Consider the following 14133-nt stretch of genomic DNA (forward strand, 5'->3'; position numbering starts at 1 on the left):
CTAGCTGGTACCAAATAGTATGCAAAAGCAAAAGAGGTAGGTCTAGCTGGTACCAAATAGTATGCAAAAGCAAAAGAGGTAGGTCTATCAAGTACCAAATAGTATGCAAAAGCAAAAGAGGTAGGTCTAGCTGGTATCAAATAGTATGCAAAAGCAAAAGAGGTAGGTCTAGCTGGTACCAAATAGTATGCAAAAGCAAAAGAGGTAGGTCTAGCTGGTACCAAATAGTATGCAAAAGCAAAAGAGGTAGGTCTAGCTGGTATCAAATAGTATGCAAAAGCAAAAGAGGTAGGTCTAGCTGGGTAGGTCTAGCTGGTATCAAATAGTATGCAAAAGCAAAAGAGGTAGGTCTAGCTGGTACCAAATAGTATGCAAAAGCAAAAGAGGTAGGTCTATCAAGTACCAAATAGTATGCAAAAGCAAAAGAGGTAGGTCTAGCTGGTACCAAATAGTATGCAAAAGCAAAAGAGGTAGGTCTATCAAGTACCAAATAGTATGCAAAAGCAAAAGAGGTAGGTCTAGCTGGTATCAAATAGTATGCAAAAGCAAAAGAGGTAGGTCTAGCTGGTATCAAATAGTATGCAAAAGCAAAAGAGGTAGGTCTAGCTGGTACCAAATAGTATGCAAAAGCAAAAGAGGTAGGTCTAGCTGGTATCAAATAGTATGCAAAAGCAAAAGAGGTAGGTCTAGCTGGTACCAAATAGTATGCAAAAGCAAAAGAGGTAGGTCTAGCTGGTATCAAATAGTATGCAAAAGCAAAAGAGGTAGGTCTAGCTGGTACCAAATAGTATGCAAAAGCAAAAGAGGTAGGTCTAGCTGGTATCAAATAGTATGCAAAAGCAAAAGAGGTAGGTCTAGCTGGTACCAAATAGTATGCAAAAGCAAAAGAGGTAGGTCTAGCTGGTATCAAATAGTATGCAAAAGCAAAAGAGGTAGGTCTAGCTGGTATCAAATAGTATGCAAAAGCAAAAGAGGTAGGTCTAGCTGGTACCAAATAGTATGCAAAAGCAAAAGAGGTAGGTCTAGCTGGTACCAAATAGTATGCAAAAGCAAAAGAGGTAGGTCTAGCTGGTATCAAATAGTATGCAAAAGCAAAAGAGGTAGGTCTAGCTGGTACCAAATAGTATGCAAAAGCAAAAGAGGTAGGTCTAGCTGGTATCAAATAGTATGCAAAAGCAAAAGAGGTAGGTCTAGCTGGTATCAAATAGTATGCAAAAGCAAAAGAGGTAGGTCTATCAAGTACCAAATAGTATGCAAAAGCAAAAGAGGTAGGTCTAGCTGGTACCAAATAGTATGCAAAAGCAAAAGAGGTAGGTCTAGCTGGTATCAAATAGTATGCAAAAGCAAAAGAGGTAGGTCTAGCTGGTACCAAATAGTATGCAAAAGCAAAAGAGGTAGGTCTATCAAGTACCAAATAGTATGCAAAAGCGAAAGAGGTAGGTCTAGCTGGTACCAAATAGTATGCAAAAGCAAAAGAGGTAGGTCTATCAAGTACCAAATAGTATGCAAAAGCGAAAGAGGTAGGTCTAGCTGGTACCAAATAGTATGCAAAAGCAAAAGAGGTAGGTCTAGCTGGTACCAAATAGTATGCAAAAGCAAAAGAGGTAGGTCTAGCTGGTACCAAATAGTATGCAAAAGCAAAAGAGGTAGGTCTAGCTGGTACCAAATAGTATGCAAAAGCAAAAGAGGTAGGTCTATCAAGTACCAAATAGTATGCAAAAGCAAAAGAGGTAGGTCTAGCTGGTACCAAATAGTATGCAAAAGCAAAAGAGGTAGGTCTAGCTGGTATCAAATAGTATGCAAAAGCAAAAGAGGTAGGTCTAGCTGGTATCAAATAGTATGCAAAAGCAAAAGAGGTAGGTCTAGCTGGTATCAAATAGTATGCAAAAGCAAAAGAGGTAGGTCTAGCTGGTACCAAATAGTATGCAAAAGCAAAAGAGGTAGGTCTAGCTGGTATCAAATAGTATGCAAAAGCAAAAGAGGTAGGTCTAGCTGGTACCAAATAGTATGCAAAAGCAAAAGAGGTAGGTCTATCAAGTACCAAATAGTATGCAAAAGCAAAAGAGGTAGGTCTAGCTGGTACCAAATAGTATGCAAAAGCAAAAGAGGTAGGTCTAGCTGGTACCAAATAGTATGCAAAAGCAAAAGAGGTAGGTCTAGCTGGTACCAAATAGTATGCAAAAGCAAAAGAGGTAGGTCTAGCTGGTATCAAATAGTATGCAAAAGCAAAAGAGGTAGGTCTAGCTGGTATCAAATAGTATGCAAAAGCAAAAGAGGTAGGTCTAGCTGGTATCAAATAGTATGCAAAAGCAAAAGAGGTAGGTCTAGCTGGTACCAAATAGTATGCAAAAGCAAAAGAGGTAGGTCTAGCTGGTACCAAATAGTATGCAAAAGCAAAAGAGGTAGGTCTAGCTGGTATCAAATAGTATGCAAAAGCAAAAGAGGTAGGTCTAGCTGGTATCAAATAGTATGCAAAAGCAAAAGAGGTAGGTCTAGCTGGTACCAAATAGTATGCAAAAGCAAAAGAGGTAGGTCTAGCTGGTATCAAATAGTATGCAAAAGCAAAAGAGGTAGGTCTAGCTGGTACCAAATAGTATGCAAAAGCAAAAGAGGTAGGTCTAGCTGGTACCAAATAGTATGCAAAAGCAAAAGAGGTAGGTCTAGCTGGTACCAAATAGTATGCAAAAGCAAAAGAGGTAGGTCTAGCTGGTATCAAATAGTATGCAAAAGCAAAAGAGGTAGGTCTAGCTGGTACCAAATAGTATGCAAAAGCAAAAGAGGTAGGTCTATCAAGTACCAAATAGTATGCAAAAGCAAAAGAGGTAGGTCTAGCTGGTACCAAATAGTATGCAAAAGCAAAAGAGGTAGGTCTAGCTGGTATCAAATAGTATGCAAAAGCAAAAGAGGTAGGTCTAGCTGGTACCAAATAGTATGCAAAAGCAAAAGAGGTAGGTCTAGCTGGTATCAAATAGTATGCAAAAGCAAAAGAGGTAGGTCTAGCTGGTACCAAATAGTATGCAAAAGCAAAAGAGGTAGGTCTATCAAGTACCAAATAGTATGCAAAAGCAAAAGAGGTAGGTCTAGCTGGTACCAAATAGTATGCAAAAGCAAAAGAGGTAGGTCTAGCTGGTATCAAATAGTATGCAAAAGCAAAAGAGGTAGGTCTAGCTGGTACCAAATAGTATGCAAAAGCAAAAGAGGTAGGTCTATCAAGTACCAAATAGTATGCAAAAGCAAAAGAGGTAGGTCTAGCTGGTACCAAATAGTATGCAAAAGCAAAAGAGGTAGGTCTAGCTGGTATCAAATAGTATGCAAAAGCAAAAGAGGTAGGTCTAGCTGGTACCAAATAGTATGCAAAAGCAAAAGAGGTAGGTCTAGCTGGTATCAAATAGTATGCAAAAGCAAAAGAGGTAGGTCTAGCTGGTACCAAATAGTATGCAAAAGCAAAAGAGGTAGGTCTATCAAGTACCAAATAGTATGCAAAAGCAAAAGAGGTAGGTCTAGCTGGTACCAAATAGTATGCAAAAGCAAAAGAGGTAGGTCTAGCTGGTATCAAATAGTATGCAAAAGCAAAAGAGGTAGGTCTAGCTGGTACCAAATAGTATGCAAAAGCAAAAGAGGTAGGTCTATCAAGTACCAAATAGTATGCAAAAGCAAAAGAGGTAGGTCTAGCTGGTACCAAATAGTATGCAAAAGCAAAAGAGGTAGGTCTAGCTGGTACCAAATAGTATGCAAAAGCAAAAGAGGTAGGTCTAGCTGGTACCAAATAGTATGCAAAAGCAAAAGAGGTAGGTCTAGCTGGTATCAAATAGTATGCAAAAGCAAAAGAGGTAGGTCTAGCTGGTATCAAATAGTATGCAAAAGCAAAAGAGGTAGGTCTAGCTGGTATCAAATAGTATGCAAAAGCAAAAGAGGTAGGTCTAGCTGGTACCAAATAGTATGCAAAAGCAAAAGAGGTAGGTCTAGCTGGTACCAAATAGTATGCAAAAGCAAAAGAGGTAGGTCTAGCTGGTATCAAATAGTATGCAAAAGCAAAAGAGGTAGGTCTAGCTGGTATCAAATAGTATGCAAAAGCAAAAGAGGTAGGTCTAGCTGGTACCAAATAGTATGCAAAAGCAAAAGAGGTAGGTCTAGCTGGTATCAAATAGTATGCAAAAGCAAAAGAGGTAGGTCTAGCTGGTACCAAATAGTATGCAAAAGCAAAAGAGGTAGGTCTAGCTGGTACCAAATAGTATGCAAAAGCAAAAGAGGTAGGTCTAGCTGGTACCAAATAGTATGCAAAAGCAAAAGAGGTAGGTCTAGCTGGTATCAAATAGTATGCAAAAGCAAAAGAGGTAGGTCTAGCTGGTACCAAATAGTATGCAAAAGCAAAAGAGGTAGGTCTAGCTGGTACCAAATAGTATGCAAAAGCAAAAGAGGTAGGTCTAGCTGGTACCAAATAGTATGCAAAAGCAAAAGAGGTAGGTCTAGCTGGTATCAAATAGTATGCAAAAGCAAAAGAGGTAGGTCTAGCTGGTACCAAATAGTATGCAAAAGCAAAAGAGGTAGGTCTAGCTGGTATCAAATAGTATGCAAAAGCAAAAGAGGTAGGTCTAGCTGGTATCAAATAGTATGCAAAAGCAAAAGAGGTAGGTCTATCAAGTACCAAATAGTATGCAAAAGCAAAAGAGGTAGGTCTAGCTGGTACCAAATAGTATGCAAAAGCAAAAGAGGTAGGTCTAGCTGGTATCAAATAGTATGCAAAAGCAAAAGAGGTAGGTCTAGCTGGTACCAAATAGTATGCAAAGCAAAAGAGGTAGGTCTAGCTGGTATCAAATAGTATGCAAAAGCAAAAGAGGTAGGTCTAGCTGGTATCAAATAGTATGCAAAAGCAAAAGAGGTAGGTCTAGCTGGTACCAAATAGTATGCAAAAGCAAAAGAGGTAGGTCTATCAAGTACCAAATAGTATGCAATAGCAAAAGAGGTAGGTCTAGCTGGTATCAAATAGTATGCAAAAGCAAAAGAGGTAGGTCTAGCTGGTACCAAATAGTATGCAAAAGCAAAAGAGGTAGGTCTAGCTGGTACCAAATAGTATGCAAAAGCAAAAGAGGTAGGTCTATCAAGTACCAAATAGTATGCAATAGCAAAAGAGGTAGGTCTAGCTGGTATCAAATAGTATGCAAAAGCAAAAGAGGTAGGTCTATCAAGTACCAAATAGTATGCAATAGCAAAAGAGGTAGGTCTAGCTGGTACCAAATAGTATGCAAAAGCAAAAGAGGTAGGTCTAGCTGGTACCAAATAATATGCAAAAGCAAAAGAGGTAGGTCTAGCTGGTACCAAATAGTATGCAAAAGCAAAAGAAGAAGAGAAAGAATATAAAAGAGAAAAGGGAAAACGCTAATGGATAATATTATTCATAAGAAAAATGGAAAAAAATCTTTTCTGGAAATAACGCCGCAAAAATTATCAAGTATGCAGAAACGCAAAAGTTTGGAATTTGATGGGGATACTTACCAAAGTTTAGACACTTTGATTAAGTTTTTTTACGCCAAGTCTATGAATATAACAGAGGCTATCGCCGTTCCCTCGCTCTAAAATGCATTCAATCATGCACGCCAGTAGACCAATATGCAAATATACAGTATTTAATAAGAAATACGTGAATTTTAGAAGCGTACTCCCCCCCCCCCTCTCTCTCTCTCTCTCTAAAAAAAAAGACCTGTCAAGGCATACTACTGTAATCGGTCTAATATTGCCATCATCTTTTCATAAGGTAAACTAAAAACGCTTGCCCCCCCACCCCTCTCTCTCTCTCTCTCTCTCTCTCTCTCTCTCTCTCTCTCTCTCTTGAGATAGACCAGTTAGGCCAACACATACGTATACTACTGTAATCAGTCTTATATTGCTCTCATCCTTTCATAAGGTAGACTACAGATTCTCTCTCTCTCTCTCTCTCTCTCTCTCTCTCTCTCTCTCTCTCTCTCTCTCTCTCTCTCAACGAAACAGACCAGTCAAGCCAACACATATACCTAAATGTTATCAGCCTAAAATTGCTTTTATAGTTTCACAAACTACAGAAGTTCTCTCTCTCTCTCTCTCTCTCTCTCTCTCTCTCTCTCTCTCTCTCTCTCTCTCAAACGAAACAGACCAGTCAAACCAAAACATATCTCTACTTCTGTAATCAGCCTAATATACTTTTATCTTTTTACAAAGTAAACTAAAGACTCACTCTCTCTCTCTCTCTCTCTCTCTCTCTCTCTCACACACACAGAAGAGTCGAATAAGGCTCGTGTCAGCTAGGGAGTCAAGGGTTGTCGAAAATGCTATCGACAGCACTACGTACAAGTGGCCAGGGCTCTCTCTCTCGCGAGTTTCTGTCAGATAGTTTGAGTTCGTCTTCAGACAGGTTCCATTCTCCGTAATTTCGGTCTTGTCAACGTACTATTATCGAGTGATATCGCGTTCAAATTAAGTCGAAAGTCTACGTTCCAACATGTAATGGCTTTTCAAACTCTCCAAGTTAATAGTAGACTACTCGATGATCCAAATTATTTTCGATAGCCAGTTGGAGGATTTCCTAAACAGGGAGAGGAGTTTCTTGGCCATAAGGGCTCTTTAATGGAATATATTCTATGGAAATTATAAACCTATTTAGGTAATTGAAAAGCCTACATAAAAACTCCTTTGGATTACTTGACTTTTAGTTTATTTCTGTTCAAAATATTGTCAAAGTATGAAACCAAAATTTTAGGTGCAAAATTTTCTAAAGATCTTTTTCAAATTAGTTTATGTTAATAACCATTATTTTCTGAAATTGTTCTCGTCCCTCCTTTTTTTACCATAACGATTTTGTCATCATTTTAAATACAACTTACATTAAAATTGTTGCCATACCGTAACTATACATTTACTACTAGCTTCGTGCTATTTTCCCTGTTGGAGCCTCTAGGCTTATAGTATCCTGCTTTTCCAACAGGGTTGTAGATTGGAAAAGTAATAATAATAATAATAATAATAATAATAATAATAGTAGTAGTAGTAGTAGTAGTAGTAGTAGTAGTAGTAGTAGTAGTAGTAATAATAATAATAATGGGTGAAATACCAAAAATTAACTCAAGGCCATTTCATGATCAATCCAACATGTGGGCTACTCGTGGAAACTTGCAAGTTTACAATAACATAAAATAATGGATTTTAGAATAGCATATATATATATATATATATATATATATATATATATATATATATATATATATATATAAGAAGGTTAAAAGAACCATGAACAAGAAATATGATGTACATTTTAACTTCCGGAGGCCGCTTTCAAACGTGTAAAACGCAGGAACTCATCAGTTTAAAAGTAAACAAATAAATAAATAAATAAGGTGACAAAATCACAACCATTAAAGAAAGGAAGACGCCACCCAATCGTCACCATTAACGAAAAAGGAACACAAGTTTCCACAGTCAGCTGTTGAAAATTTCTGTCTGGATCCTCCCTCTTCCAAACACGTCAATTCCCCCATGTGTCATGGGGACTTGCACAGACCCTCCACAGCATCCCCATGAGTACAAACAACTTATATCCCCTTGGGGATTTCCTCTGCTTCTTAAATAACCCTAACTGATGCTCGTTTATCTAATACACGAGGCATCTCTTCATGTCAGTCTTTCACTTACAGACTTAAATATACGTTCTCATTAGGCCTAATTTAGGCTGAGGCTGTATAGATCTTGGGTATAGGCCTAGTGCTCTCATGTTGATTGTCTTTAGGAATATAGAGGATTTTTAATGTTGAACCTATCAAATATAATTAGCTATTGAGGACTACTCTCACTTACAGACTTAAATATACGTTCTCATTAGGCCTAATTTAGGCTGATGCTGTGTCGATCTTGGGTATAGGCCTAGTGCTCTCATGTTGATTGTCTATAAGAATATAGAGATTTTTTTAACGTTGAATCTATCAAATATAATTAGCTATTGAGGACTATTTAGAAATAGGATTTTTTTAAATCGAACAAGAAAATTAGATCAGTATATTGAAGCTTATTAAAGATGTTTTGACTAAAATATGAATAATCGTATTAAAGAGAAAGAAAATATACTATTGCAATGTGATTACTATCATTATAACTTATAAGCCAAGGTGCAACCTTAACCGATATAGCATTGTACAAGCCCTTGAGCCTAAATAAAGAAAGTAGAGAAGTGAAGATCAAACAATGAAATATAAGAAAATAATACCAATAATCAAATGAAGTTAACTATAAAGTTGTTATGGCTTTGGAAAAATGACCAAAAATGAAATAAAGTAAAAAATATTAAAAGCTAACCTCTTGGTAAAAAGCTAGGCATCATTGGCCCGTCTAATAGCTTGCCAAACACACCTCTTGAAAAAGCATTAGACTATTTTCTTAATGATTGCCCGAACTTGTAAGGTTCTTGTAAGACGAAAAGAAATTTGACATAAAAGTGGGCTTGAGTGTACCTTCAAGCAAGAGAACTCTAACCGAAAGGAAAAAAAAATGTGAGGCTATGGTACAACAACAACAACAACAACAATAATAATAATAAATTTCTCACTTAATATAAGCTACTATACTATTTTTTTTGAATGAGGCGCATTTGCACCGACTCGCAGAGGTGCCCTATTAGCTCGGAAAAGTTTCCTGCTATCTGATTGGTTAGAATGATCTTGTCCAACCAATCAGCGAACAGGAAACTTTTCCGAGCTAAAAGGGCACCCCTGCGAGTCCGTGCAAATCTGCCTCGCTAAAAAGAATTGACTGTAGTAGCTCTATTCCTGGAGGTAAACAAGTTGAATGAATATATGCATTCAATAGGCATCTATATAATAGAGTTTGAAGGCGTAAAAAAAAAAAAAAAAAAAAAGATAAGTCTGTGTTTTGTTTAATCGAAGTTGCAGTAAACATTGGTCTAATGTTAATCGTTAATCATGTTAACGCACAGATAATTTTTTTTTATTATTTGCTGTAATGGCAATGTTAACAATTCTATTAATCTTATGCCACAATTCTTTAAAACAATTTATTCATTTATCGACTTATTGGCTAAGGTCACTTATGGGTTGCCTAATAATTCTTTAATTCTTCGATTTTACAAACTTAGGATACCAAAACTGCTCATTTGATTGTGAAGATAGTGCTATAATTAGTTATTTTGTATTGCCTAAATACCATTCATAGAAAAACAAGATAATATACCTCACACCATTGTTCCATGCACCATATTTTATAAAAGATATGTAATTGTAAGACATATAATTAGTTACTCTTCTTGAAATATTTTATTTTCCCTTTTTTCCTTTCCTTACTGGGCTCTCTTCCCTGTTGGAGCCCCTTGGGCTTATAGCATCCTGCTTTTTCAACTAGGGTTGTAGCTGAGCAAGTAATAATAATAATAATAATAATAATAATAATAAATAGTGGTAGTATTATTACTTGCTCACCTACAACCCTAGTTGGGAAAGCAAGATGCTATAAGTTCTAGGGTTCCAACAGAGAGAAATAGCACTCGGAGGAAAGGAAATAAGGAAATAAAAAAACTATATAGGCTATAAGAAGTAATGAATAACAATATAAAACATCTTAAGATCAGGAAGAACGTTAAAATATGTTGTTATTCATAATAAATACAAGTAGGTTTCAAAACATTCCGGTATAGTAGGCCTATGCCATAGAACATAGCGTTGACAAATAGTGAGCAAAAGGACCAGAATATCTGGTTTTCACGGGAACATTTGATTGATTGATTGATTTTCAGTTTTCTGGCATCCTGACATCGAAGGTCATTTACTCCGATATCGTTAGTAATAAATAAAGAATGAATGGATATTCAATTTAAAGCCACAAGACATTTGAACCATTCCCCATCTTAGATGTTAGATATGACATAACATAAAACAGATGTTATATAAATGGGTACTATAAAGTGAGGAATTTATCAAGGTTAATTAGGCTACTCATTAGTATAGCAATAATTAATGACGGAATTCGACGTTATAGTAGAAAAAAAAATTCGACTTTTGTGGCCTCAAAGTATCGCTAGAAAAGTTTTCAATAGACCAAGAGTGGTTGAGTCATTTGGTATATTTTCGTTATTTACTCAGAGAATGAAGAATATTTTCAGACCTCCATCGCATTTTTAATATTTCCCTTATTGCCAAAGACGTTTATTTACTGGTAGCTCCTTCAACAACCTATAATTTGCTTAAGTTGAATATCTTGAGTAGGCCTACCTTCACAGTGTTTTGTTTAGATGTCCTAGGTGACAGTTATTGGCTTGCATCTTTATTAATAACCTGTTCTGGTATGTCTACAGGCTCTAGTCTAATTATTTAGTTATGCTATTCATAATACAGAAGAATTGGAAGTCCAAGGCCTACATGGCTGAGAACTATGAAGCGTGAAGTGGGCGATGATGAATGGAGAAGTATAAATTGAATTAAAAGCTCAAGATAGAGACGAAAGGTGAAATCAAACCGAGGGCCTTTGCGTCAATAGGCGTAGATGATGATGATGATGAATACAGACTCTAGCATAAAAAATAACTATTATTTATCGAGGAAACCAAAATAAAACTAATATAGTGCATAGCGAAGCAAGGCTAACGGCTAGTAATATAGAGAGTAATAGCTATATTAAGCAAATTTAGATATCACAACGTAGTATATTGTAAAAGATAGGCTTGTTATGTTTACTGATGATGGAGAGCGGAGATTTTGTTTTTCATCTATAATAATGATAAAGATTTGATCCAAATGATTTTAAGATCACTCGATATCATGCCTCAGACATTCTCTTCAGCACTCAACACAAGACGCCAGACTATTATACCCTTTTAGTACCATGACAATAATCTTCAAGTTCTCCTTCCAGTTCACAAACAGTGATCAAACTGGCTATAAATCTTCACCCATAAAAACAAATGACTGGAATGTCAATGAAGTAAAATACTTTTTACCAAAATAATATCCTTTAATTTAAGGAAAAAAATCTTTTTAACGGTCGCTCAGGACAACTTCTGTAGCATAACTTCACAGGGAATCTTCAAAAGATGAAGCCATTTAACATTAATGCTCCAGCCATTAGCCTCTGTCGACAGTTCTTGGCGTGAAGAGCGGAATTATGAAGGGCAAACATTATGAAGGACTAACATTGTGAAGGAGCAACATCTTGGGGTCTTTATGGCATTCGTTTCTTCGTTCCCTTCACGACTTCATGAAACGTTATAGTCCAGGACGTTTCTCGGGTTATTGCATAAAATGATAAATTACATCACTTAAGTCACACTTCCTCTAATCAGGCATTTGTAAACCTGGATTCAACTCTAATGGCTTTTTAAAGCCACACCCCACCAGCCTCTCTCACTCTTCTTGAATTTGGAATGGTACTCGACTCGTGTATAATGGCCTCTCTCTCACACTCACTCTCTCTCTCTCTCTCTCTCTCTCTCTCTCTCTCTCTCTCTCTCTCTCCTTGAATTTGGAGCGTCCCTCAACTTATGTACAATGGCCACTTATCAGCTCTCTCTCTCTCTCTCTCTCTCTCTCTCTCTCTCTCTCTCTCTCTCTCTCTCTCTCATGATTTGGACTGTACCTCAACCTATGTACGTAACAAAGGCCACTTTTATCATTCTCTCTCTCTCTCTCTCTCTCTCTCTCTCTCTCTCTCTCTCTCTCTCTCTCTCTCTCTCTCTCTCTCTCCTTGAATTTGGAGTGTCCCTCAACTTATGTACAATGGCCACTCTCTCTCTCTCTCTCTCTCTCTCTCTCTCTCTCTCTCTCTCTCTCTCTCATGATTTGGACTGTACCTCAACCTATGTACGTAACAAAGGCCACTTTTATCATCTCTCTCTCTCTCTCTCTCTCTCTCTCTCTCTTATAATTTGGACTGCCCCTCAGCCTATGTTCAATGCTCTCTCTCTCTCTCTCTCTCTCTCTCTCATATAATTTGGACTGCCCCTCAGCCTATGTACAATGCTCTCTCTCTTTCTCTCTCTCTCTCTCTCTCTCTCTCTCTCTCTCTCTCTCTCTCTCTCTCTCTCTCTCATGAATATTTTTGCCTACCGCAAGTCGCGGTACTGAATTCTAGTCTCATTTCCCCTCAGGATCTCCATTCATGAGTACTTTTTCCATCCGCTCATTTTTCCCTTGCAATTTTAGAATCCCTTTGTTAAGTCCTATTTCGATTTTATTGACTTCATATATCTCTCTCTCTCGCGGAATCCGTCCCGAATGATTTATCTATTGTTTGCGGCTCTCCGCCATTACGAAGATGACCACCGGCCTTTTTCCTCTTTGTCCGCCTTTCCAGGATCCGATGGAGTCACTGGAATTCGTCACTGGACTCTGTGGGACCGAATCAAGTCTGGCGTATTGACATGCGAGTTCGCGAGAGATTGGAGTGGTAAGTATTACTGATTGGATGGCGTCGGCGAGGGATTAGAAGACGAACGAGAGAGAGAGAGAGAGAGAGAGAGAGAGAGAGAGAGAGAGAGAGAGAGAGAGAGAGAGAGAGAGTAAAACTGCCATGAAAAAAAAAAATTACCCGACTGGGCCTTTGAGCCGAAAGTTTCAATCTCAGGGGGTCTTGTTTGGCCTTCTTACATCAGACTAGTAAATCTTCTCCCCCTGCTCCTGCGGCTGCTCCTGCGGCTGCTCCTGCTCCTGCTCCTGCTCCTCAAGATCCTGCTCCTGCTGGTCCTGCCCCTGCTCCTCCTGCTGCTGCTGCTGCTGCGCTGCCTCTGCTGCTGCTCCTGCTCCTGCTCCTGCTGCTGCTGCTGCTGCTGCTCCTCCTCCTCCTGCTGCTGCTCCTCCTGCTGCTGCTGCTGCTCCTGCTCGTGCTCCTGCTGCTCCTCGTCCTCGTCCTCCTACTCGTGCTCCTCCTGCTCCTCTTCCTCTTCCTCCTGCTCCTGCTCCTGCTCCTCCTGCTGCTGCTGCTCCTGCTCCTGCTCCTCCTGCTGCTGCTGCTGCTCCTCGTCCTCGTCCTCCTACTCGTGCTCCTCCTGCTCCTCTTCCTCTTCCTCTTCCTCCTGCTCCTGCTCCTTCTCCTGCCCCTGCTCCTGCTCCTGCTCCTGCTCCTGCTCCTCTTAATATTTTCTCTTTCCCAAAGTTAAAAAAATGGAAACCAACCAATCTCTAAATTGGACCAGAAACAAAAGAATGACTCGGGAGAATAAATACCTTAAGACGATAGACGCCAATATCATAAAAAAAACCCTTTTAAAAACTGTCTCTTTATTGGTCAGGAATCTTATGGACAAAGTTTTTCTATTCGTATCGATACTTTGAATGTCGCAAAACCTTAGCAGACGAAGGATTTAAAAGATCAATGGGAATTACTTGAAACAAGCTTTAATTTAATTGAAGTTAGCCATGTTAAATTATTTTCTTTGATATTAATTATTCGCCGTTTTTCCAAACCACTTCTTATTAGGATGAAGAAGAAGAAGAAGGAGAGAGAGAGAGAGAGAGAGAGAGAGAGAGAGAGAGAGAGAGAGAGAGAGAGAGAGACCAAAACTAGCTTTAAAATAATTGACATTAACCATGTTAAACAACTTTATTTTTAATTATTCATCGTTTTTTACGAGAGAGAGAGAGAGAGAGAGAGAGAGAGAGAGAGAGAGAGAGAGAGAGAGCACTAAAAACTAGCTTTAATATAAATGACCTAAACCATGTTAAATAACTTTCCTTATTCCTGCTAACTTGTAGTTTTTACGAGCAACTTCTTATTAGGCAGAAAAAAAGGAGAGAGAGAGAGAGAGAGAGAGAGAGAGAGAGAGAGAGAGAGAGAGAGACAAAAACTTTACAACTTTTTACGAGCCTGCAATAAAGAGATTACAGTTGTGGAGGGATACGATAAAAAAAAATCTTCGTTTCTAAACTATTTCTTCCAAGAGAATGGAGTCTCAGTTACCCTTATCAATGAGACAGGGCTAAATTGGACTTAAATTCTACGCGCAATTACTTGCAATGAAGCGTCATGCCTTTCTTTTAAAGGCTTAAAGACTGCTCATGACTGGCAGAGGCAAGGGACAGTATCATTGCCCTATCGAGCAGGACAATGCCCTAGAGACTGACCATATATCTTTAGCGCCCAAGCCTCCCTCCACAAACAAGCTAGGACCAA

At 38.4% G+C, this 14133-nt stretch overlaps 1 protein-coding gene across 1 annotated transcript; it reads left to right on the plus strand.

The window, feature by feature from the left end:
• The first annotated feature begins 12279 nt into the window (after positions 1-12279).
• LOC137639438 (uncharacterized) lies at positions 12280-13146 on the plus strand. Its single transcript, XM_068371712.1, has 2 exons — positions 12280-12377; positions 12690-13146. The coding sequence occupies exons 1-2, from the start codon at positions 12280-12282 to the stop codon at positions 13144-13146; spliced, it is 555 nt and encodes a 184-aa protein (XP_068227813.1).
• Positions 13147-14133: the final 987 nt, after the last annotated feature.

Source organism: Palaemon carinicauda, chromosome 4, assembly GCF_036898095.1.
Source record: "Palaemon carinicauda isolate YSFRI2023 chromosome 4, ASM3689809v2, whole genome shotgun sequence".
Lineage (NCBI taxonomy): Eukaryota > Metazoa > Arthropoda > Malacostraca > Decapoda > Palaemonidae > Palaemon > Palaemon carinicauda.

Coding starts and splice junctions, on each gene's coding strand:
- LOC137639438 (XM_068371712.1), top strand. CDS start 12,280: ATGACCACCGGCCTTTTTCCTCTTTGTCCGCCTTTCCAGGATCCGATG. Junction 12,378..12,689: donor GGGACCGAATCAAGTCTGGC/GTATTGACATGC, acceptor CTGCTCCTCAAG/ATCCTGCTCCTGCTGGTCCT.